Source organism: Camarhynchus parvulus, chromosome 8, assembly GCF_901933205.1.
Source record: "Camarhynchus parvulus chromosome 8, STF_HiC, whole genome shotgun sequence".
NCBI lineage: Eukaryota > Metazoa > Chordata > Aves > Passeriformes > Thraupidae > Camarhynchus > Camarhynchus parvulus.
Genome location: NC_044578.1, coordinates 23363027 through 23387412, shown reverse-complemented (window position 1 = coordinate 23387412; position 24386 = coordinate 23363027). Strand labels below are relative to the sequence as shown.

At 48.3% G+C, this 24386-nt stretch overlaps 2 protein-coding genes across 4 annotated transcripts in view; one reads left to right on the top strand and one right to left on the bottom strand.

Moving 5' to 3' along the window:
* Nucleotides 1–2587: 2587 nt before the first annotated feature.
* NCF2 (neutrophil cytosolic factor 2) lies at nucleotides 2588–11283 on the top strand. The gene is made up of 15 exons (XM_030953466.1): nucleotides 2588–2968; nucleotides 3414–3496; nucleotides 3805–3913; nucleotides 4124–4258; nucleotides 4557–4664; nucleotides 5615–5674; nucleotides 6468–6511; nucleotides 6618–6759; nucleotides 7047–7109; nucleotides 7474–7552; nucleotides 8679–8722; nucleotides 9240–9376; nucleotides 9448–9559; nucleotides 9781–9943; nucleotides 11122–11283. The coding sequence occupies exons 1-15, from the start codon at nucleotides 2627–2629 to the stop codon at nucleotides 11217–11219; spliced, it is 1719 nt and encodes a 572-aa protein (XP_030809326.1). The 5' UTR covers nucleotides 2588–2626; the 3' UTR covers nucleotides 11220–11283.
* Nucleotides 11284–12375: 1092 nt separating this feature from the next.
* The window catches only part of SMG7 (SMG7 nonsense mediated mRNA decay factor), a 49808-nt gene continuing 37797 nt past the window's right edge, over nucleotides 12376–24386 (bottom strand). The window contains exons 15-24 of one of the 3 annotated variants that reach the window (XM_030953236.1): nucleotides 24158–24302; nucleotides 22797–22937; nucleotides 22552–22679; nucleotides 21440–21805; nucleotides 19823–19972; nucleotides 17367–17447; nucleotides 16650–16809; nucleotides 15202–15372; nucleotides 14941–15092; nucleotides 12376–14444 (exon numbers count right to left, since the gene is read on the bottom strand). In XM_030953236.1, coding sequence (XP_030809096.1) covers nucleotides 14331–14444; nucleotides 14941–15092; nucleotides 15202–15372; nucleotides 16650–16809; nucleotides 17367–17447; nucleotides 19823–19972; nucleotides 21440–21805; nucleotides 22552–22679; nucleotides 22797–22937; nucleotides 24158–24302 — 1608 coding nt within the window. In that variant the 3' untranslated portion in view covers nucleotides 12376–14330. Of the gene's footprint in view, nucleotides 14445–14940; nucleotides 15093–15201; nucleotides 15373–16649; nucleotides 16810–17366; nucleotides 17448–19822; nucleotides 19973–21439; nucleotides 21806–22551; nucleotides 22938–24157; nucleotides 24303–24386 lie in introns of all 3 variants that reach the window. The other 2 variants (XM_030953235.1, XM_030953237.1) reach the window with 2 other exon arrangements.

Sequence of the window (24386 nt, the reverse complement as noted above, 5' to 3'; positions counted from 1 at the left end):
TGTGTCTGACATGCCTTCGGTGGAGACAGGAACCAGCATGGCTGCCCCTAAACATTCAGTGCCTCCCAAATTCTCTTGCTAGGATGCTTCTGCTTGTTCACTGCCTCCAGAAGAACCCAGGCACAACCACAGGAGGCGCTGAGATCACCAGGTGAGAGACCCAGCCTTGCTACAGAAGGCATCCAGGTTTCACCTATAGATCTGTACAGAAATTCTCCTGGTTGTGCAGCCAGGGTTCTGTCCTTACAGCTCTGCCAGGGACTGTGATTGGCTCCTCTGGTTCTTTCTGCTTGCCCAGATCTGGGATAAGACATCAGTGAACCTCATTTGAAAAAAATAAGCTATAATCCCAGAGAAGTGGAAAGTATTTTCCAAAGCAATTGGTGCCAAAGCCGATCAGCTGCCTCTAGATGGCATTAGATAAATGGAGTGGTCTTAAGGTTCTGCAGATCCCTTTGAGTGAGGCTGTGATGGATTTAGGAAAATTTACAGAACACATACATCCATGCTTCTGTTCAGGGATGTGCTAAAGCATGCTTTGATGTAGGGATAGGGCTGGATTTGCAGGGGCAGCTCTGCTGGTAATGAGTGACAGGAAGGGAAAAAGTAAATCTAGCCTTTAAAAACAGCCTCTTTCCTCCAAATCCTGCCTTGCTTGCATTGGTGGATGGTATGGGCACCATGACAGGGGTTCAGATTCCTGCTAGGAGAAGGAAGCCTTCAATGGAGAACCTCATGCAGGTCAGACTGGGAAGGGTGACAGCGTTTGCAGAGCTCTGCTGCCTTCAGCTTTAGCCAGAGCACGTGGCAATGGCACATTCTCATCACCTCCTGATTTTGTGCTAGTCAAGACCTGTTGCTGTCCTCACATCCACCTCAGTGTCTGCCTCCATTTGGGAAAAGAGCCAAAACCCTCAGATCCTGAGCAAAGAGCCCCAACCTGCCTTCCTGGGAATGAGCTAGACATGCTCCTCCGCTTCTCCTGCCCAATAAAACTGCTCACAAAAAGATCTTCCCTCGTGCATAATGGGGGTTCTTTGTGCCTGAACCAGCCTTTTTTTGACTCTTCAGAAATTATAAACTTGTACATATTGTAGCTGTACAAAGTCAAAACCTGTGCACTGCACCCCAGCTAGATTTTGGACATTTCTCTATTTCTGACCCACCTATTGGCAGTCTGGGTTTGCTGGATTCCAAGAGTCTTCCACGGGAAATGTCACCATCTCTGTTACTCACTTCCTGTTGGATGTTATCATAGAAGAAACGAGTTTACCTACTGAGTCAGCTTTGGGCAGAGAAAGGGGAACAAGAGGCTCACTCTTGCTACAAGGGCTGTGTTTATCACAGCTCTGAAATCTCTCTATTAAGTTACAAATACCCAGCTGCTGGGAGCATTACAATGGGGGTGATCTCTCCAGCTCCCCTTGTACTGCTTTTGGGATAAACCTGACTGAGCAGTGCACCAATTCCCATAATTAAATGAGCAGGAAATTAAGCTTCCAATAAGGTGAACCATTTGCTGCTCCATGGGGTCTCCCATCCCTCACAGGAATCAGAAAAGGCACCTAGAGGGGTGCTTTTACACTCACCATGTTGTTATTCCTGCCCTTTTTCCTGGGCATCGCTTCAGCTTGTAGCAGCTCCCTCTGCCCTCCTGGAGATCAGAGAGTCTTCCATGCTCCTGTCAAAGCCCATAGGAGGCAGGGGGGATGCTGAGAGCACACATACAGCTGGGGAACCAGAGAGCCCCAGGCTGAGAGTTCTGTTTGGTCCTGCTTTGGATTAAAACCCCAGTCTTTGCTGCTCAGGGGCACAGGTTTCTCCATCAGCAGTACTCAGCAATCACCTCCCCAGCCTCCCTCCCACTGCTGGGGTTATGTAATTTGCTAGGGAAGTTTTGGTAAAGGCACAAGGGCTGAGTCTTGCTGACATATTTTAAGCTCTTACAAAATATACATCACATTGCTGGTAGATGGGGCAGAGGCAAAGTACTTCCAAAAATGCCTAAAAACCATGTGCTCAAACCTGTGAGTCAGCAGCAGGTCAGAATCCTGCTGTCACCCCGTGCCCTGTGCTCATCTTGGCCCTGTTCTCCCAGCAGTGCTCCAGAGTCAGTTATGCTTCCTTGGCCCTAAAACACCTGGACAGAAGAGATGATGGGCTGAGCCCTGGGGACATGGTCCAGCACAGCCACTGCCCCAGAAACCTCATCCACGGGCAGCTCCAGGGAACTCCACACAGGGACAACACGGTGGGCTCGGGAAGGACCGAGGGTTTCCCAGGCGGTGCCTTGGGCTCTACTTCGCCTCCCCACTCAGGCAGGCAGGGGAACCCCAGGGCTGTGCCTGCCAGGAATTGTCTGCAGGAGCCGCTTAGCAATGGTGAAGATGCGCTTTGCAGGGCACCGAGGCGCCCGCAGCAGCAGCACCAGCAACTGAGCGCTCGTCCTGGGATTTTGCAGCCTGAAATTTGACCTGATGAACTACCCAGCTGTCAAAATCCATGGCTCCTAATGTAAAAACGGGAAGATCAAAACCCGAGTAGGCGAGGAGCGGCTGCCCGGGAGGAGCAGGGATGCGCCCATGGACACGGGCTGTGTCACAGGCAGCCTCTGCCCCACTTCCCCATGCCGGGGCTGATGCGAGCGAGGCCACTTCCTGCCGGGGTTGTGACAGGGCGGGGGAAGGCAGAAGTACAGGCAGAAGGGAGCCAGAGAGGCCGAGCTGCGCCACAAGGAAGGACAAGGACAGGGGCGAGACGACACGGGGATCCCGCATCCCTCTGCCACCACGCCATGTCCCTGGTGGAGACGATCCGGCTGTGGCAAGAAGGGGTGTGTGCTGCGGACAGGAAGGAGTGGAGCGCTGCCCTGGATGCCTTCTCGGCCGTCCAGAACCCCCCTGCCAAAATCTGCTTTAACATCGGCTGCATCCAGCTTGTCCTGGGGAAGCTGGCGGAGGCGGAGGAGGTAAGGTACAGCCCCTAGGGCCGCTCATCCTGTCCCCTCTGGGACTTGCCCAGGACATGGTGGGGAAGGAAGGAATTAATAGGATCACGCTCTAAGGGATGGATTCGGGACCTTTTAAAGCTTTGAGGAAGGGGACGGCCCTAGGCTGTCAAACCTATTCTGCCAGTGATCAGAGGTGAGGCAGCAGCAGTGGTACACGGCTCACTGTTCACTCTCCCTCTCTCCAGGAGGTGACCATGCTGGCAGATGGCTCCAGCTCAAAAAGCCCAGGAGCCCGGTCCAGGCTCTCCCCCACCCAGTGCCCAGTGCTGCAGGGAGACACAGCCCAGAGAGCCCAGCTTGGGCTGCTCAGCTGAGGCAGGATAGGTACAACTGCTCTACATCCTCAGCTTTTTTGAGGTGTCCCGTTTTTACCCCCACCTTTGCCCCACCCCTACCTCTGCAGGCGTTCACCCGGAGCATCGGCTGTGACAAGCACCTGGCTGTGGCTTATTTCCAGCGGGGGACCGTGTTTTACCGGAGCCAGAAGTGAGTGGAAGGGTTTCAAGTTTCATTCTTGCCACTTACAGAGATGCCAGCCTTCATCTGAGGATGGCATCAGGCAGGCTGGTGTCCCAGAGCCCAGACTGAAATCTGCTGAGGTCAAACAGGCTCCTACTCTTCAGCACTGCAGTCCTGGGATTAACATGAGCCTCAAAACCTCTCTCCTTCCCTGGGGTGTCTGAAACACTGCAAGGATAGAGGGGAGACCCTGAATTCACCAAGTCTGAGTGCAGGCTTAGAGGCAAGCAGGTTGCCACCACGAGCTGGTGACACCTTTGTCCTCTGCTCCCCAGCCATGGAAAGGCCCTGGAGGATTTCAAAGAGGCACTGGCCCAGCTGCGAGGCAACCAGCTCATCGACTACAAGATCCTGGGGCTGCACTACCGGCTCTTTGCCTGCGAGGTGAGGCACACCTGGCCACCAGCTGGATCCCAAAGCTCTGCTCTCCTGCATCCTCCAGCAGGAGAAATCTAAAGAGGAGACAGCCAGCCTCTTTTGTACCTTGCAAAAACCAAGCAAGCGGGTGCAGTGCCACTGCGCCACCGTCCTTTCCTTTCCTGGCAGCTCTGGCTGCTCCAAGAGCTCTTTCCCTTGCTCCCATCCCTCCAGCAGATTCTCTACAACATTGCACTGGTGTATGCCACAACAGAGAACTGGGAGAAGGCTGAGGAGCACCTGACCCTGGCCATGAGCATGAAGAGCGAGCCCCAGCACAACAAGATAGACAGGGCAATGGAAGCCATCCTGGTATGGAGGAGCAGGTCCCACAGGGAGAGGGAGGGAAATCCCACTGACAGCACATCCAGCTTTTAGCAGGATTAAAATGCCGTGGCAATGGATATGGTAGCAGGACACAAGTCTGTGGGAAGAGCTTTGGGTCACTGGGGAGGCAGGGATGAGAAGATGGGAGTCCATGGACTGTACCTGGGCTGGGATTGGGCTGTCATGGTGGTGGTCTGGAGCAGCCCCCAAGCCCAGGGCAGAAGGGACATTCATCAGTCCCTGCTCTCACCTCCAAAGTCTCCATGACTTGTCTGTGCTACAGAAGCAGAAGCTCTGTGAGCTGGTGGCCATTCCTGCAGGGAAGCTGTTCAGGCCAAATGAGAAGCAAGTGGCTCAGCTGGAGAAGAAGGACTACCTGGGAAAGGCAATGGTAAGAAAGACCTATACTATTCAATCAGGCCAAGCCTGTGGGCTGAGAAGAGCTGTTGACTGCCTTCTCATCATCCCTCTGGGCTGCTGTCTGCTAGGCAGCCAGAGACAGGGAGCTGGTCTCTGCCTCAGGGATCCCCCAGCCATGGAGAGAGGGATGGCACACAGGGATCTCTTGGGAAACAGGGAAACTGCAAGAACAAAAGAGTTAAAAGCATGTTCCTGCTGAGCATGGCCTATTTCTAGTTTGTCTCCTTAGTGAGACATGAGGGATAGTCAGCAATGAGCTGCAATGATCCCACTGGAGCTCCAACTCAAGCCAAGGCATTTTCAGGGGTGGCGGAAAGGAGCTATTTAACATCTGACACCCACAACCAACCTCCAGCTCTTCCAGCTCTCTGTCTGAAAAGGGCTTTTCAGCTCAGATAAGCAAGCAAGCTTTTCTCCTGTGAGTGTGCAAAATCCACTCACTGGGATACCACCTCTGGGTTCAGGCCCTGGGAGGCAGCACTCACCCAGAAAAGGAATCAGACACTAGGGAATCAGACGGCCGAGAGCCAGGCAGCTCCTTGAGTGCCAGAAACATGCACAAAAACATGTATCAACTTCCTAAATTACATTTAAGGTCACCTGTAGGAGGCATGGGCTTGAGCTGAACACTTCGGCTCCCTTCAACATTTGTGATTAAAACAGAATGGGAAACTTTTTGGTTCTAACACCTCAAACCACAGAAACAGCCAGGCTAAGAGCAAAAAACTTATCACAGCTGAGAGGGAAGCTTTGGTACCTGAGGCACTCAGCCTTTAGTCCAAGATGCTTGGCCTAAAATCATCTCCTGAGCTTAAAGCATCCTGAGCAGCTTGGCTTGGCCAACAGGAAAGGAGGAGGGTGGACATCAGAGGTCTGAGAGGGGTCTAGGGGCACCAAGTCACTCTTTGTCTCTGGCTCTAGGTGGTGGCCTCTGTGGTGGACAAGGATGATTTTTCAGGATTTGCTCCCCTGCAGCCACAGGTAAGACTCTGTCAGTGAACAGCACGAACAGCATGCTCAGGGCAGGGTGACATGGGGGGGCTGTCACCCACACTGGGGAGCAAGCAGCACCCTTACCACCCTGAACTGTGCCACCGCCGTGGGGAGGAGGCAGGCACTGCTTCCACGGATCCACTGCTCCCTCCACCATCAGGAAGCTCATCCCAAACCCACCCACAGCTGGGGATGAGGTTAGGCTGGTTCCTTGCATGGGGAAGCAGTGGGTGGGGTGATGGCTGTCTGTAGGGAGCTGTCTCTGACCCTCCCCAAAGGATTCATTAGGGATCCTCTGCCTAGCAATGGCAGTTTTGCTCTTGCTTTGCACTCTCCTGCCCATTCCACGCTCCTTTGCATTTCCCATGCCATTTTCCAGATGAGGTAATGGCAGCTTCCCATTCCTAAACGTGGCAAGAGTTTTTCCAGGAGGTTTCTGGGTGGATGTGGGGAAACACAGCACAGCACCATGCATAAGATAAATGACAACCTTCTCAATGCAGACAGTGTTGACAATTTCAATCCTCTGTGAACTGAAACTAAAATCAGGAATGAAAAGAGGATTGTGCCTCTGAAAGCCAACTGTATGTTGAAGAGTGTGGAAACTGTTCCTTAGAAGGAACAAAGCCAGTGATATTCCTCATGGCACTTAAGGCACCTACATGTGGAGGAAGGAACAGTGTTGGGGACAGGGCATGGTAAAAGTCTGCAGGACATATCCGCAAGGCAAACCAAATCCTCTGGGTTATTGGTATTTTCCTTTTTGTCTTCCTGTTGGCAGGCCTCTGGTCCTCCACCCAGGCCCAAGACCCCAGAAATCCTCAGGTAAGTTGGATGAAAGATGGATAACCCATGCAGCCAGGCACAACTCCATCCTGCACTCACACAGCATCACCACCATTGCTGACCTGTGCACTGCTCCCACACCCAGGGCCCTCAGAGGGCAGCCCCACCGTGTCATGTACGAGTTCATTCCCGAGACCGAGGAGGAGCTGCAGGTCCTGCCAGGAAACATTGTGTTTGTCCTGAAGAAAGAGAAGGACAATTGGGCCACAGTGATGTTCAATGGAAAGGTATACCAAGAGTGTGCTGGACAGGAGGGGCAGACAGCAGATTATGGCTGAGATTCTGCAGAGGCCTGCCAACAGTAATTAAATAAATTTCTGACTGAAGTTTCTTATGTCCACCCTGGCTTAGGCCACAGGGTTCAGTGAAATCCACCCAAACTGCAGAAACTAAACTTCAAGCCTCAGGAACCCTCCTGGATGCAGGGGAGGGTGAGGACACATCCAGTTGTGTCCTCCAGCAGTGGGCTGCCTTCTTGCCAAGCAATCACTACTCATCTCTCCTCCCCCTGCAGAAAGGGATTGTCCCCTGCAACTTCCTCGAGCCTGTGGAGCTCCAGAATAAGCTGCATATCCAGGTGAGGTGGCCCAGGAGGAAATGGTATCCTGGGGAGGGCAGATCTCGGAATATTCACCTAACACCTGCCTCCCAGAGGACCCATATATGTGACTCCCTCCCCCTCATGATGCTGAGGTTGGTTCTTCTGGCTCACGGTCACCTTATCATGAGCTCAGAGACCTGCAAAATCTGTGCCGGTGGCACCCTAGCGGTGGTTGGCAATGCTGGGGACATAATGGATATAGCTAAGTGACCCCTCCCCTGCTCATGACCCCAGACAGACTTGGGGAAAGGCAGGTTGGAGGGGAGCTGCCCAAGGCAGCAGCACCCCAGCCCCTCAGTAAGGGTGGGACTGACAGCACTGTCCCCTTCCCGTGGCACAGGAGGAAGGCCCTGCAGAAGCTGAGATCCCCGAGTCACCCACCCGCAGTGTGCCGGAGAGGCCGCGGCGGCTGGCACCAGGTCAGTGGGGCAGCTGAGGGGATGGGGGCACAGGGTGACATCCTCAGCAGGCTGAGATGCCGTGTCCTCACCCTGTGGGAGCAGGGTAGGGCTCATCTCCATCTCATTCCTGGCCCCATTTGCAGTCAAGGACTGGGAGACATTACAACAGGAGGCACAGACAGCAACTGCAGTGCTGAGGATGGAGTGAAATAGCATCTGTGGGGTCCCTGAGGAAAGCAAGTCCCTCTGTGCTTTAATTAGCACAGGGAGTAATGAGAAAAAGGGCCTGGAGATAGGAATGGGGCAAGGACCAGCTTGGAGTAAAGGATTCCTTATAGGCTTCTCCTTCAGGCAGGGCATCCATGATAATTTCAGTGCTGCTGTGAGCTGAGGTAGGCTTAAAGGAGCTGTATGGATTCCTACAGCTAAAGGAGCTGTATGAAGGGGATTCCTGGCTGGTGCTACCCAGTGTCCCACATCCCAAGCTCCTATCCCCAACAGAGCAGCCTTGTGGAGAGTCCATGGGCAGAGCTGACACAGAAGGCTGTGGCTCATGGAATTAAGGACAAACACCTCACAGACACAACAATCCCAATGATCATCTTTATGGCACCAAAAGCCATCTCAGATCTATTAGTGGGACCATGTTCAACAGTGTAGCTTAGGCTCTTCCTAGAATGAGCACAGTTGTGCCAAAGCACTGCCAAAATGTAAATCAGATCCTCATGAGGATCCTTTCACAAAGCTGCATGAAATCACCTGCCTGGAGGCCTGAGTTTAGCTTTACAGCCCCGCTGAAGGACAGGGACTGCCTTTGGTTTTCAGGGAGATCACAAGAGCACAGGCACTAAAACCAGCAGCTCCATGTTTCTATTTTTTGAATCCACCCATGAAAGACATCCCACCCCTCATGCTCCCATCCCAGCAAGAGGGAATGCACAGAGCCAAAACCTCTGCTCAGTGGTTGCATCTAGACCTTACAGAACACCGGTGGCAGATGCTGTATCCATTCAAGTGACCGCTGCTGGCTCCAGGGCTGGTTGGTGTTGCTGGAGATCATGATGGGCTTCAGGAGGTCTGGCTGTGTGTTTAGACAACATTTATCCCATCCCACCTCCTAAGCTACCTTTTTCCTCCTCCCCAGACTACGTTCCTGCTACCGTGGCACAGCCAAGAGACACAGCAAAGGTAATGTCCTGTGAGTGCAGACCCCGAGGTCCTGCTCTCATACAAACCTGCATTTACCAGGAGACTTAGGGATGCTTTTTGGGAGTTCTCATCCCAACCCCAGGTGAGGGGGCCACTGGATGACTCTCATCTTAGTCAACCTGAGGCACTTGAGAAGGGAGAAAGTGACTTGAGAAGTGAGAAATAGGAGAGCTTGACTGGAATGCACATGCTCCTGGGTATGGTCAGCACATCAGAAAGTCACACTGGGAAAAGATGGGAAAATACAGCAATTCCAACAAAAAAAAAAAAAAGAGGGGCTTGGAGGGTGGGCACAGCTCTAATTTGATCACTCCAAAGCCACAGTTTAGTGCCAAGTCCCTAATCTATTACTGAGCTCTCTCCTGGGACAAGCCTGGGTCTGCCAACCAATGTCCAAGCACAGCTTGGGAGGCACAATCTAACTCAGGCAACCACAGCTTCCACATCCCTGTGCTTGCCAAGCCACACAAGGTGACATCCCATTTCCTGCCTGCAGGAGGCTGAACCAACTGTCCTCAAGGTGCATTACAAATTCACAGTGGCTCTGAGAGTCGATCGAGGCCACTCCTACAGGGAGCTCCTGGAGCTGGTTTGCAAGAAGCTGGAGCTGCAGCCCGAGCACACGGAGCTGAGGTGAGGCACTGCCAGCCCCAGTGAGCCAGGGCTAGGTTCCAGCACTCCTCACCTGCATCCCCTGCACACAGGTACAAGCCTGTGGAGGGCCAGGAGCTGGTGACCCTGAGTGCAGAGAACGTGGAGGCAGCCTGGAGCCAGAGCAAGGACAACTGCCTGACAGTCTGGTGCAATGGCACAGAGGTCAGTGACAGCTACAGGGGGCAGCCACCTTCTCTTCCCTCCTGGCTTTCTTTTCCTTGCCACAAGCACGGGTTTGTGGCTTTCAACAGAAGCCAGCAACCTCATGAAAGGCAGAGGAGTGAAGAGTGAGTGGAGAGGAGAAGCAGAGCTCATGTCTCTTACCCCACTACAGAGAAAGGAAACAAAGAGGCTGTGTCCTCACCAGCTTGTTTCCTGCCTAGGGAGAAGGGTTTGTACCAGACAGCAAACCAGAGGAATCACTGCAGGAGGCAATGCCTGGGGAGACGGGACCCAACCACGTTGTAGCTCAGTACAGTTATGAAGCCACCCAACCTGAAGACCTGGAGTTTCAGGCAGGAGACATGATCCTTGTTTTATCCAAAGGTAACTGTGCTCCTCCTGGGACAGGAGAGGGGAGGGACCCCCCCCAGCTCTGGTGAGAGGGAGGGTGGTGTGGCAGCAGCAGAGCCCCTCCATCTCTGCCCTGGGATTCCCATTCACACATCCCTGTTACACACACTTCTTCCAACAGATTTTCATCACTCCCATTTCCACCACAGCCCTCCCAAACATCTAAGACAGGAGTCTCACTTGGACTGTATCTAAGCCTATTGATCACAGTGGATTCTTTCAAGGAAATGCCTCATTTTAGCTGCCATCCCCACAATGGGAGCAGGCTCTCACTCCCATTCCTTCCACCTGGAACTTTTTTTCATCTACTTTTCTTGTTCAGAGTACAATCTTTCATTAGTCGCTCAATATTAGTCCTTAGTGCTTCTATGGGAATTAAGGCTTAAATGCAGACTAAATCTCACAAGATCAATATACACAGGGCACACTCCCCATCTCATTTGAGCCTCTGAGTGAAATCAAGACATCAGGAATAAGTTTTAAAGGCAAAACCCCCTTATATTAGCTATCTGTAGTTATGTCACTAATTTCTGGTGGCTGGCAGGCTTTGGCAGCTGTACACAATCAGTCCCCCATCTAACCTTTGACAGGTTAGATTTTCCACCATGCAATACTGATGACCCCCTCCACCCCAAAATCCTACCTTCCCCTTCATTGCTGAGCTAAATATTTCCCATACAAAGCTGGTTCTTGCCTCATTTGGTTCCCTCACAACAAAACTGCCAGAACTCCTAGGCTTTACTCAAACCAGGGTAAGGGGTTCTGGCGGGGGACTGCTTTTGGGGTTTTATGTGAACATGAGAAATAGCTGACAAAACACTTCAGATGTATCCTGAAGAGGACAGACCAAGTATCAGATAATTTCCTCACTCTTCACACTCACTCTATTTCCACTCAAGGCAGTTTCCAAGCCCCCTGGTCTCTATTTTGACCCAATTTCCCACCCCCATTTGATATTCCTTCTTACCTTACCACTTTACTCTCTTCCTCATTCCTCCCTTTCCTCCACATTCCATTCCCTGCTGGGTCTGCACAGCTCCAAGTTTTATCAGCAGAAACACCATAAACCAGTGATCTCAGGCCTGTTTGCAGCACATTATGCTCCTGTACATTCCCAGGGTCATAAGAACTGTGTCAATTTTCCCTTCCAGTGAATGAAGACTGGTTCGAAGGCAAGTGCAAGGGGAGGACTGGCATCTTCCCATCTGCATTTGTTCAACAGCCCAACAATGAACACCCAGAGAAGTGATCTCAGAAAAGTTGAAGTTGTGGAGAGAAATTAAGAATTCAAGTGTTGCCATTATGTAGTCTGCATGTTAATCCCTGCATCTGAAAATGAACTTTAAATGTTACTGCTAGTTGTATTAAAAGCTTTATATTTTCTCTTACCTTTTGTGTTGTTCTCCTAAAAAGGAACTTATTAAGAAGTTGCTAATTCCTGTTAGGGACACATTCATTCCTAAATCCTGTGCTTGGAAAGAGACATGCCATGTTCCCCCATCCTTAAAAAAGCTTTTATACAGACATGCCAGAGCTGGGAACACCCACAAGAGGGTGGTGCAACCTGCATTTACAGCCCTGCCAGGAGATCCTGAAGGGGAAGCGAGTTCAGGAAGCTATAGGCCAGGAAAGCACTTGCTTCCTTAAGACATCAGTGCCAATCCCAAGAATTTAGAAGACACCACACAGAAGATACCTCACCCTGCTCCAACTCACAATTCAAATTCACAGGGATTTTAAAACTCCCACCAATAAAAGCAGACACATTTTCGTCAGCGCTGGGACCTGTGCTTCAAAGTTTCTCCTGATCAGTCAGAAGATACAGTAACTTTGAAAGACAGCCTGGAATCCCATAGCTTTACTCCAATGATGCTAAGGGGGAAGGGGCTTCTACACTCTGGATTCTATCACACAAGTCCAGAAAACCCCACTGCCCCATTAACCTAATTATCACATTTCTTTTAAAAGGAACTTACTCTGGAGACAATAAACACATGTAATATCAAAACCAGAACATCTCTGGAGTTTTCTGTCACATACCTGGAAGCATGGAAACAGTGAACACTCTGGTCTGCAGGCAAGTCATTGGCAGAAGGATCTGTGCCCTCCATCTGCACACTACACACACTGTACCAAGATGAGTCTGCAACTAGGGAGGAGCTTTGCAAGCTGCTCCCATCCTATATATTTAGTTCAATATGTAAAACACACTATACAGGCAGCACAAAACCACAACCAAATTATCTGTACCAAGCCCAAGCCAGAATCGCTGTGATTCATTTAGGTCTGTTTCAAATTAAAAAAAAAAATCAACTTCAAACATTCTTCTGGCTTCTACAGAAAAGTAATGCATTTTTAAAGGCCTGAAGCCAAGTCACACAGGAAATAAATGCTACACACAGACCTGGATGGAGAGAACATGGTTTAATTAAAGGCAAAGCTGACTTCGGCAGCTGCAGTTCTTGCACAGACAGACAGAAAACACAAAAAAAGCTTACAACACAAACCAGTTTCTGTTGGGGGCCCCTCGCCTTGCTCCTCCAGGTGCTGGAGGGCAGGGGGGCTCAGATGCATTCCCGAGGCCGGGTGCTCATGCACAAGTGGAAGGGTGCAGCTGGGCCTGGCCCGGCCGGGAGTGAGGTGGTGCTCCTGGTCTGGGGTGCAAGAGTCAGTGACGGTGCAACACGGGGATGCCGCAGCTGCCTGGGCACACAGCTTGGACACACAGCGGGAGGGCTGGAGGGGACACACAGGGTGGGCTGGATTACCACCGGGTGGGAACTTCACTTTTTGGACTTGTTAAAGGAAATACAGCTTTGAAATGCAACACAGAACAGTGATGTTGCTCAGGTGGAGCTCGTAGGGAGCTTCTAGCACCCTCGAGGGTATTGGGTCTCCTCCGCCTTCCCTTTTTGTATTCTCTGGGGCTGCCCAGACTCCAGCGTCACTTCGGCTCCTGCATGTGCTTTGTTCTGCAGCTGAATTCTAGCCCAGAGATCCTGAATCATCACACAAACCCCTACTGCTAAAAACAGCAAATGGACATTGAGTCTGTTTCTGTAACTTCCCTGGGAAATCTAACAAAAACGCTGTCCTTTTCTTTAACAAAACTTCCAGTCTTCCTTCCCCCTAATAAATAGCAAATAAAACGTTTTTTTTTCCTTTTCCCTTCTGCACCTTTTCGTCTATGAACAGCACTGTGCTGTTTCCGTGTGTCCATGGGTGCCTTGGATTTGTTTCTGGCACTGAAAGCCTGGGGCTGCAGCTGGGACAGGTTCCTGCAGAGCTGACCTGCGCCTCACCGGGCGTGCGGATGCCCCATGCTGTCTGGGCTGGCTGTCGGATTCACCCAGCCCTGCTGGACCCCTGATTATTTTCTGCCATGGTAATGAAACTACGAGCGTTCAGCGAAGATGGGAGGATGGAAAGAGAAAAAAACAAAACCAAACCGAAACAAAACAAAAAAAAAACCCCATTGAAAGCTTTCTACCTACCTATTAAAATGAGTCAGGCTGTGAATGCACAGACTAGCCTGCCCTTTGTGGGGCTAGCCACTATGCTATAGTAAAATGTACAGGAATCACACATTAATTTAAAACCCCATAGCAGTTAACTTGCTTTTCAGCAGAGTGCTGTGAGGCCCCATGTTACCCCTTATAGCTCAAACACCTACTGAGAGAAGGACATTTCATGCTGGAGTCTCTAACCCACCCAAAGCCTCCGGGTGAAGCAGTGCCAAGTGCCAGACTCTCTTTCATGAAACTGCTTTGCTAGTTCGGGATACAGAGCCCCACCTCATCACCACCCACCATGACTGGAGCAGCAACTGGGGCTTTCATTGGTACACACTGACTATGAAGCACGTCTGTGTACAGAATTCAGTGTGATCTTACTACTGAGATAGTAATAAAGATGTTTAGGAGTAATTTCAACTACATTCTCAGTCAGCGAAGCAATCATTAATGGATTCCTATTGTATCTCCCCAAAGAGAGGAAAAGGATTGAGAAGTTCTCATTGGCTTCTCCCATCTGCCCTTTGCTCTCAGCTTTTACTTCCCATGTGGCTGGGGACATGCACAATGGAGAAGGTGAGAGGCGGTGATATTGGGTTACTGAGTGAGCCAAACAGCAGTTCCTCTCTCCCTCCGAAGGGCCCGGGGGATGGGAGAGTTCCTGATGTTGTTTGCTTGCTCTGCAGACATTTTGTGCACACTCAGTGGGTTGGTGGAGCACTTACGCCCTCCTGACAGCAAGGAACAGAAGAGAGGGCTGCCACCTGCACAGGACTGTGTGTGCCAGTCCCACAGACCCAACATGCCATGGTTTATGGAGCCGTCGTTGTGAGGGTGTCTCCTCTGTCTCAATGCGGCGGATTCATGGCACCTTGTCCGCGCTGCTGCTTCTGCTTCTGCTGCATCAACAGCTGCTCCAGGGCCGAGGGGCCGGGGTGCATCATGGAACTGGACCAGATGGACTAAAAACAAAGAGCCAACACTAGCATCTCCTTGCATCACACAGCCCCTCTGCCAGGTGGCAAAGCAGACACCATGTTGTATATGCTCCCTCTTTATCACTCGTACCTGGCTTATCACGAAAGTTAACCAGCTTCAAAGAAGACCGAAAAAGAGGCTCCCTGGAAGAATTTTATCCTCCTCCAGAATCCTCATTACCATAAAAATTCATCCCACATTAACTATTACTAATTTTAGACTAGTCAAAGCTAATGTTAGAATTTCTTCCAGTTCTGCCAGCCTGGGCTTGTTCCACAAAATCTCAAAACCAGCAAGAACTGTAAATTTGTGACATCTTCCTGCATTGCTGACACCTCCCACACTGCCTCATGTAAGTGAATCTGCGGGAAAAACTCTGGGCTTCTGGCACTGAACTCTGACACTTCCAACAGTCTAATGGCCATCACTTGATCATCCAGCCTGCAGACCCATCCCTGAGCACAGCCCAACCAAACCCACCTTCAGGCTCTCCATAAGCACAGCTGAGGAGTCCTCCATGGCAGGAGGGCCTTGCACTGCCCAGGTACCACTGGGAGCACTGGACTGGTGCCAGCTGCTCTCCGAAGAGGATGATGTTGTTGGGAGATAGTCCAGACCAAACCCTCCCATTGCTAAAATGGCAGAAAGACAAGTTCACAGTGAGATGGCAAAACCAGTGCAAAACAAGCATCATCAGATGGTGTCTGCCAGCTCTGTGCTAACCTGGAACCCAGCACTTGCCTGGCTTATCTGTTTTCCAGCGGTCTGCGACTCTCCGGTCTCTGTTGTCTGGAGTCCCAATGGGTCCAAAGTTGGAGAAAGGAACAGAATTGTGGTTATGGGTTGGAGGGGAGCTTGGCAAGCTGCTGGGGTTGGAGGAGTGAGGAGACTGGCTGGCTGGTGTTGAATGATCTAGGGATTACAAGGGAAGAGGAAAAAAGGTCAGCAGAGACAGCAGGAGCCTCCCAGTTTTGAATTTCTTAGTGCTGCTGCAAATTTTGCCATCACCCAGTTTGCTACAATAGTGAAGGTCAGTTTTTATTCCCTCCATTACATTAATGTAATGCAAACTCCTAAATTCTGAGTGAAAAATTTACAAGGACAGAACAACTGTGTTTAATGCTTACCAGAAAAACAAAACCCAGGACACCTCATGAGGGCTGGCTAGGCAAAGCCAGTTTCCCCCATGTCTCTTGAAGAACTTGTGTCTAAAAGAATAACTGTCTCCAAGCTTGACAAACCAATAGGAAAATTAGATTAGACCTTGAGGAGTTTGCAAGTTTACAATTTCAACTCCCAGGCCTGAGAATGTTTTACACTTATGTGAGCCTTAAAACAATTGGGACCAGAACTCATTAGTGAGCAAAAGAGGAGAGGGAGCATGAAGCAGGCTGTCCACAGGCAGAACAGAACAAATGAAGAGGTGAAGGGAGAGGGAGTTGAAGCCAGGTGAGCCAAAAATCCTGCTAGAATAAAAGCACTTTGCAACTCCCTCCATTTCACCCATAACGGCTTCTCCTGGCTAGGTGCATAAGTCCCACCAAAGATCTCATCCAGTGCAGATGTTATTTAAAATCCACTCTTTTCTTAGATTCAACTAACTCCTCTCTCACACTCTTCTGGATTTTTAGTGAGATTAAAGTTATGATGTAATAGTTATGGTTTATGCCTTTAAGATAATTACTAACAAAGAAGCTGGTCTGCTTTATGGGCTGCTTAACAGTAAAAAACCAATGCAACAAACCCCACTACTGTTGTATTTTCCTCCACTCTTCCCTCATACAGTTTCTTTTTCAAATATTTGCATTATGAAATCCAGCTCCTCCTGCTTTTTCCAAAAAAATGCAACACAAAGTATATGCATGTCTGAGTTAAAGCACTACTCCCAAATGGCTGTCAGGAAACCAAGTTAAAGAGATTTCAGGATTTATCACCTCCTACAACATTTATCCTGCTCAACTACTTAAATTAAAATCCAAGTTCTTACACTGTATTAATTACAAAATCCCCTCGTATTTCTGCAGATATATAAAGTAAAACAGAAACCTTCAGAGATCTTGCCAAGCAAGTTTGGGGTTTTTGTTGGTTTGTTTTTTTTTATTTCCAGTTACATATAACTTGCAGTAGGTTTAGAATTAACTGAAATCCCCTTAAATCACCAGACACAAGAAATGCCGTACCAGGATTACCTGAGCTGGCTGGAAGGGATGGAGACCACGGAGTCCCTTCAAAGAGGGAATAGAGTGAAGTCTCCTGATGGGCTACTGAAGGGGTGACTTCTGTTTTTGTGCTGGTATTGATGTTTTTTCCATACACCTCATTGAACATGCTGTTGTTCGGATATCTTTCCTGAAAAAAACAACAACAAAAAAAGAGTTTATTCATTAGACTTATTTCAAACACTGAGATGTACAAAGGAAACAATTACAGTTCAAAATAGCTCCTAATTCCTTTTTCACTTCCCAGTCCCATCTTCTTTGACCATTTAAGTCCATCACATTCTGAATCAGGACAGATTTCTCCTGGTTGAACTGCAAAGTCTTCACAAAATCTTGATTCCCAGTACTCAGAAAAGTTCTATCAAGACCCTGCTCAATTCTCTGGAAGAGAACAGGTAATTTATTGCTCTGGAAACAAAAACCTACACACTCATAGCACCCTGAGATGCACCTTTTCAGTCAATTTCAAGACTTCACTAAGAGCAAAGGGCCCCTGAACTCAGCAAGATTCAAGAGTACATCTGCAGAGATATAGCTAAGATGAATTTGGGAAGAAAACTGATAAAGGCAAAGATCAGGGTTAATACAGAGTGGAATTACACATCAATGTGGATTTCTTTCAGGTTTTCCACTGGCTTAACCACAAGCTGAAACAGCAAAAAGTACTGGACTCTGGTTCACACTCACCTGATTTAGAGAAAAGCCACTGAGGGACAGGAAAGATGATGACTGAGACATCAATTCTGATGGTTTTTCCAGCAGGGACTTCTTCAGAAACCAAAAAGGGGAAAAACACAGTTAGTGCTCAGCGTAGGGACCAGGTGTAATCAGCAACTGCCAAAGTGGTCTTGGTCACATTTACAACTTGTCTTGCATTTTACCTCCAGCACCTTGGAGGACAGGGGAGGCAAACTAACAAGTGCAAAAAATCAGTAGTTTTCCTACTACTTGTAATTAATAATCTACAAATCAACAAACATTACAGCTGAGAGTCCCAGACCCAGAACAGGTTTTCAAATGCAAAGTCTAATACTCTGATACATCTAAAGGGGAGACTCCTGCCAAAAATACCTTATGGTTGTGTAAAACCTTGCACAAGTGAGAAAACCTTGCACAAGTGAGACACGACCCCTCCCAGTGACACAGGGTCTCCTTCAAACAAGATTAGACTCTTGTATGTGGCTATTGAGAGTATTTTTTCAGTTCTGAGAGCATCCCTCCTGTAGAGACATTCTTAGACAGCAAGAGCAGCTAAGTGCCTTTTAAATTAGCTTTAGTAGTCCACTGTCATTTAGCACTCTCTCATTTCCATTACAAATTACTTTCAGAAAGGAAGGAAAAAAAAACCCAACAACTCAAATGTTTAAAAAAAAAATTCCAAAACTCCCCATGGCTTTTACTTCCACGTAAAGATACTATGGGCCATGACCTTTTTTCCAGCATCTATGCCACCTCCCTCTCACACAGTAGTTATTTCCAGCATAATATTTCTTGTCTTTGTGTTTGGTTCTTACTATGATTAAGGAGTAAAAAACAAGTGTCTCTGAAATGAGCCTATTCAGAGAAAAAATAGCTAAGTTATCACTGACAGAAACCAAAGAAAAATTACCAAGCTTGACTGGTAGACAATGAACACCACCAAATCAAGGATCTGCATCATCAAGCCATAAAATTAGTAAAACCATAAGTGAAAATGTGTGTGAACCAAAATAAAAGTTGTAGCCTTGTAACAAATAAACCCCCTCTTGCACTCTCAGCAGCTCAGCATGTCAGATGTTTTAAAATTTATTACTCAAACCACAAAACCCAGAACTAGCATCTTTCTGTCTTTAACACAGCCACAGAACCTGGAATATTTTTGCTTTCATCCTGTAAACTTGAGACAAACAGCCTCATTTTCTTGGCAAGCAGCCCCTAGCTTGTTAGATTTTAAAAGTGACAGCTCATTACTTTGAAAGCACATTTTAAAAGCCAGACAAAATTCCCACTCTGCATATCCACACAGCTTGCACAGCGAAGGATTGCCTTCCATTTGGCAGCAGACACAACAGTAGGAGCTTCAAAGGAAGCTGCTAAAGCAGCAGCTATTAGTTTCTTAGCAAAGTTATCTAATGAAACAGAAATTAGTATCTTTTGCAACTCCTTGGGATGGCCGGTAAAAAACTGAGGAAGAGACTTAATCAGAAATTTTGAGCGGTCACAAATAATTCTTTGTTACAGCTACTAATCTGAATGAGTATGAATTAATGAACATGCTTGTAGCCATAGTAGAAAGGCATGCTGCACTTTCAGAGGCAATTTAAAAATTCAGCTCTGAGACCCCCCCCCAGCTAGTGAACTAGGAAGGTTTTAATACCAAAAATGTAGGAAAAAACTCCTCTGTCAAAAATGACTGTATTTCTCTAAGAGTTATTGTGTATTTATCCAGTTAATTGCTATTTTCTTCCAAAGCCATCCTTCTTTTTTAAGCATCTCTTCTGCATTGAATAGGGCAGCATCCCCCTGCCTCTATGGAATTTTTATATGCAGATTATAATCACAGAATTGCAGAATGGCAGAGGTTGGAAGGGACCTTAAAACTCATCTCATTCCACCCCACGGCCCAGGGACACTTTCCACTATCCCCAATTGCTCCAAGCCCCATCCAACCCAGCCTTGGACACTTCCAGGGATGGGGCAGCCACAGCTTCTCCCCAACTTCACTGGGAAAAATTTCTTCCTAGTATCTCATCTAAACCTGTCCTCTGTCAGCTTGAAGCCATTCCCCCTTGTCTGTCACTACATCCTGGTTCTGATGACTCCCCACAGCCCTATCAGTGTCCCTCCTGCCCTTTATTACTAAACTCATACAACTGCAGAAGAGCAAAGTGCATTAAATGACGTATCATGATGTATCAACACCTCTCCTGTGGACTGTACCTACAAAAACCCCACAGTTACTCTGATTTCTGAACAAATTAGCAGGCCTGGATTCAGCCCAAAAGCTGTAGTTTTCACCCCTGTGAAAACTAGCTCAAAGGTGAGGCAGGAAGGTGGACAGGAGGTATGGGGTAGAGAAAGGAATTTCACATTTCTTATAATTTCACAGAAGAAAGAGATGCCAGTTAAGAGTGAGAAGCAGCAGTATTACATCAAATACATACAAAGAGGCTTCGTCCAGGAAGAGAGGCGAGAGGCCCCAGCAGAGCTGGGTAAAGATCAGGAGGATTAGAGAAAATCAGCTCTTCCTCCTCCTCCAAGGCAGCCAGACTCTTTAACAGGTCCGGAGGAAGCAGAGGGGAGCTCTTGGGGTCCTAGTGACAGAAATGAGCACAGTGAGACAACAGAAGGCAGAAAGAACAGCCAGAGCAGGAGAGAGAACAGCAAGAGGAAGGCAGAAAGCGGCATGCAGAGGGTGAGGTGAGAATGGTGCTGAGGCACACAGAGAACTCTGAGCAGACACAACCACGCGGCCAAACGCGCACAGGGAGGGGACCACGCACCCAAGTGACAGCAGGGAGCTTTCATGAGCAGAGCCAGTGCTTCCCCTTGCATCCATGCCACACACTGAACCTGCTTCCACGTGCAAGGACAACAAACAAAACCTTATCATCATTCTTCTACAGCTGACCTGGGAGTAATTTAGGTTTCAAGTAGAATTATGTTTGCATCATCTCCTTTTCTCTGCTTGTGGAGTTTAAATCCCATGAGACTCATTTCCACTGGTGATACCTGCTATGCCAACACACAACTGACCAGTCCCCTGGGTCAGTAAAATCTGCTCAGTGCTGCTCAGACTGGACATCTTTACTTTTGTGAGGGATGCTTAAAGCACAAGCATCACAGGCACAGCTTCTCTCTGCAGCACAACATACTGGCACCTTGGCCAGGTTTCCCTTTTAGGAAAGAAGACCAGGCTTTGACCCTGTCTCCATCTAAAAACCACAACCTGACATCAGGGCAGTACTGTACATTGTCTGTACATTGCACTCCTGTACATTGTCTGGCTTCTCTCTTGGAAGGAAAAGCCAAGTGATACCAGCTGACCTTTTCCATGTCCTGAGTGCATTTTACAGAGGCACACCCAACCACAGGTTTAAAAGGCCTCTGTTTAAGCTTCCTTATAAACATCACCAAAAGGACTCACAGATGGTTCCAGGACTGTTAATATATAACAGAGATTGGTGGCTTTATAAACACCAACATGGAGCATGATCACATGAACAGAAGTAAAGTATTCCATTTACTGCAACTGGGAGTTAAGGAAGCCATTTAGCTCTCTCTGTGGTGGGATTTTCAAGAACAAACAAACAAAAAATCCAAGACAAGACCACTGCTACCATCCTCGATTGCTCAACCTATTGTAGCTTCAGCCATTCAATTCACTATAGCAGTGTTAGGAGTTCACCTAAAGTGCAATAATTCAACTGCAATTCTTTGGGTGGCTTTTATGGTTTTCACCAGTTGCAGACAAGAATCTTCCCAAAACTATGTTTCTCAACCTGGCAGACAGAGCACAGAGATGGATGTCACATCCATACTGAACAAGACTTACATCTACTTGAAACCAAATCTTCAAGAGACTGATACTACACACAGCCTACTACAATGGGGAATTCATTACTTTGTGTTGGAACCCCAGGTACTGACGCTCAGGTCTCTTCTAAATAAGTTTATATTGACCTACTTGGGACCACAGGGCATTCCTGAAACAGGGAAATGCCAAGAGTTGCCAGGAATACCAGAGCTTTACTTTTCCCCACTTGCAGCACGGCTCTTACCTCAAAGGTCATCCTGGAGACAGCATCCTGCTCGGAGCGGAAGACTCCCTGCCGCTTCCCCCTGCGGTCCATGCCCGACTGCTGGCTCATCACCCTGTTGTCCGTCATGCCATAGGAAGAGTCCCAGTAATATTCTGGCACCTTGACTTCTGAGGGGTTCTGGTTATATGGCTCCATTGGGAAAGGCTTCATTTTTTTCTCCAGAGGTTGCTGTTGCATCACAGGAGGCTGTAATGACTGTTCAAAGAGTTTGAGAGGGTCCTGGGCCTGCAGGTAATAGGGCTGCTTTACAGACATGATCTTCCCCAGGGAGCCTTGGACTTGAGGGGGGTTCCAGAGCTGCTTCGACGAGTCTGTCTGTGGATACTGAGGCAGAGACACAGGATTTCACCAGCAGGGAGGAACAATCCATGTTACCTGAATGCTTAGCTCCATCCAAGCTGTCAGCTTGGTTCATGCGTGACAGCAGATCAGAATGTTCGTGGAATGTCTGTGTTATTCATCAAAAGCAATTTCCATAGGCATCTAATGCTCTCTAGTCAAGCTTTAAACCAACAGCCAAGTATAATCCTTACTCTATCCAGTACCTTTTAACCCAAAAGCCTAAAACGAAGCCTTTAGTAAGGTACTGAGCCAGCATTTTGCTGCCCAGAACACAAGCAGGGTCTCACCACTGGGTCCAGATTTGCCAGAAGGGAAATTTTCTCCAGGACAAGGTGAGCAAAGGAACTAAGCGCTGTAAGGGAACTGACACTGCAACCAGTTAGCCAAAAGAAGAGTGCAGGTGGAGGTTCACACTCAGCCCTCATCACTCACACAAGAAAAGTAGAAAGGCCTGAGACAGACATGCCACCTCCATACCTTGTCTGTATCAGAAACACACAGCAAATAGATGACAGAAGAGACATTCCATTCCAGTACATACCTTCCTTTCAGTTACAGCATCATATGTTCACACCCACCAAACTTCAGCTCATTTTCAAATATGCCCAGAAGTTCACAATCAAAAAATTCTTTAATGACAATTTTGAAAGGTAATCCAGGAAGACAAGTTTTGAACATTGCCACTTATTTTTAAATAAAGCCCAGCATCTATCACAGGCCAAGTTTACCTGCTGGAATCCAGAGTGGTGTGGTGGGCTCTTCCCCAGGCCCTGCACAGCTTTCGTGGGGGACTGCTGCTGCTGCTGGGCCAGAGCTTGCACCTGTAACTGGCTTGCGGACTGTGCTGTTGCCTGAGCTGGTAAAGATGAGAGGGGTTGCTGGGAAGGAGGTGGTGTTTGCTGAGGTCCCTGGGTCATTGGCCCTGGTCCAGAGGGCCGTTGCTGGCTGTAAGGAATGTGGGACTGTTTCCCACCTTGCACCTGGTTTCCTGCAGGCGAGTGAGCTGTGGGCTGGAGGAAGGTTCCTGGGACAGAAACACCACCTGGGAAGGTGTACCCCGTGCTCATGGAGAAAGCCACAGGAGGGGGGACAACATAGGTTGGAGGAGGAAATCCTGGAAAATATAAAAAATGCACCTTTAATCACAATTTGACAGAGCATACGACTCCTTCCAGAAAACTTTTAGTGGGGGTTTCTCTTCCTAGGCTGTTCATTTGGGAAAGGAGGCACCAGTCTGCACACATGCACTACAATGTTGTTCCTCATCTTGGCATGTGCATGGCTGTGATAACACAAGAATTCCAAGTTTGTTTAGGAGTTTTCTTGCAATATTCCAGGGACTGATAGTGGTCAGTATGGCAGGATCTGAGGGTCATATCTTTCCACATCCCTGTGTTCCTTACCCCTCAATCTCCCTGCTTTTTCTGACCCCCACTACCTTTTCCCTTCATTGCTCTTGGGTTTTTGATATTTTATCCCCAAAGTTTTCTCCCCTTCAAACACATTTTCAGGCTCTAAACTTCTGCAGGAGTACACAGAAGCAATCAATACAGTAAATGTATTGCCTCCTCTCAGAGGATCACCAGTCTCTGGATGAATTTAGAGAGAGACAGATGGTAACCAAACAAATCCTCATATCTGTAAGATCAATTCCTTCCCTGTAGTTCCCACTGAAAAGCCAGGTTTGGAAGGCAAGCTTTAATTCTGTGTCTCATAGGTCAGATTTTAGGCTGACTTTGGGACTGGGAAGATGCCCATCTGTCTTATATTGAGGAGCCTCATGTAACACATGCAGGAAGACACAGCTTCCACTTATTCCTTGAGCAAACACGGATAGCAAGGTGTGACAGGCAGACTTCAGAGCAAAATGGGACATGCAACACAGCAACAGCAACAAGTAAGACCACACAAATTACAGCTTCAAACATGAGCACCACTACAAAAGAAAGTGAGTTTTAAAGCAAGCAGTGTGATTGATCTTTTGCAATGGAGTCTGAAGCACAGGGAACGCTTCAAAAGCAGTGCTAGCAGAAAGCTTTGTCATGTTCAGACTAACTACAGGAAGAGCCTAGCGTGAAGTTCCTTGATCTCACACCCACTAAACCAGAAGGCAGGTGGCAGATTTCATGACAAACCTCGATTCCAAAGCATAAGGGATCTTATTTATCTTGTTTCAGTTCTGGTATGCCCCTTTTTACTACTTGATAAGATGTTCAACAGGAAAATTCATGGTCAGTAACAGAGCCCCTACCTTCCAGAGGCTGTACTAATCCCTATTACAGGATTTTCTTCAGTCAACAATCAATGACACTTCAAAAGAATCATGCAAATTACCTGGTCGGCTAGGAAGGGGAGGGAAGGCTCCTGGGTGATGAATAGGGATGAACTGGGAACTGCTGGCCTGGCTTGGAGTCTGAGTTACAGGTGTTTTCCTGGCTTCAGATACCGGAGTCTTCCTCATCTCCGTCTGGGATTTCACCTGATGCAAAAGAAAGTATGAAGAAATTAAATCACTTGCCCTAAATTTCCACATTAACCATATCATATCTCAGGCCAAAAATTA

What these genes read in the sequence shown, in the direction of transcription:
- NCF2 (XM_030953466.1), top strand. Translation starts at nt 2,627, where the DNA reads ATGCCGGGGCTGATGCGAGCGAGGCCACTTCCTGCCGGGGTTGTGACA. An exon ending in ACCGGCTCTTTGCCTGCGAG is followed by an intron (nt 3,914 to 4,123) that starts GTGAGGCACACC and finishes TCCCTCCAGCAG; the next exon opens with ATTCTCTACAACATTGCACT. An exon ending in TCTGGTGCAATGGCACAGAG is followed by an intron (nt 9,560 to 9,780) that starts GTCAGTGACAGC and finishes TTTCCTGCCTAG; the next exon opens with GGAGAAGGGTTTGTACCAGA.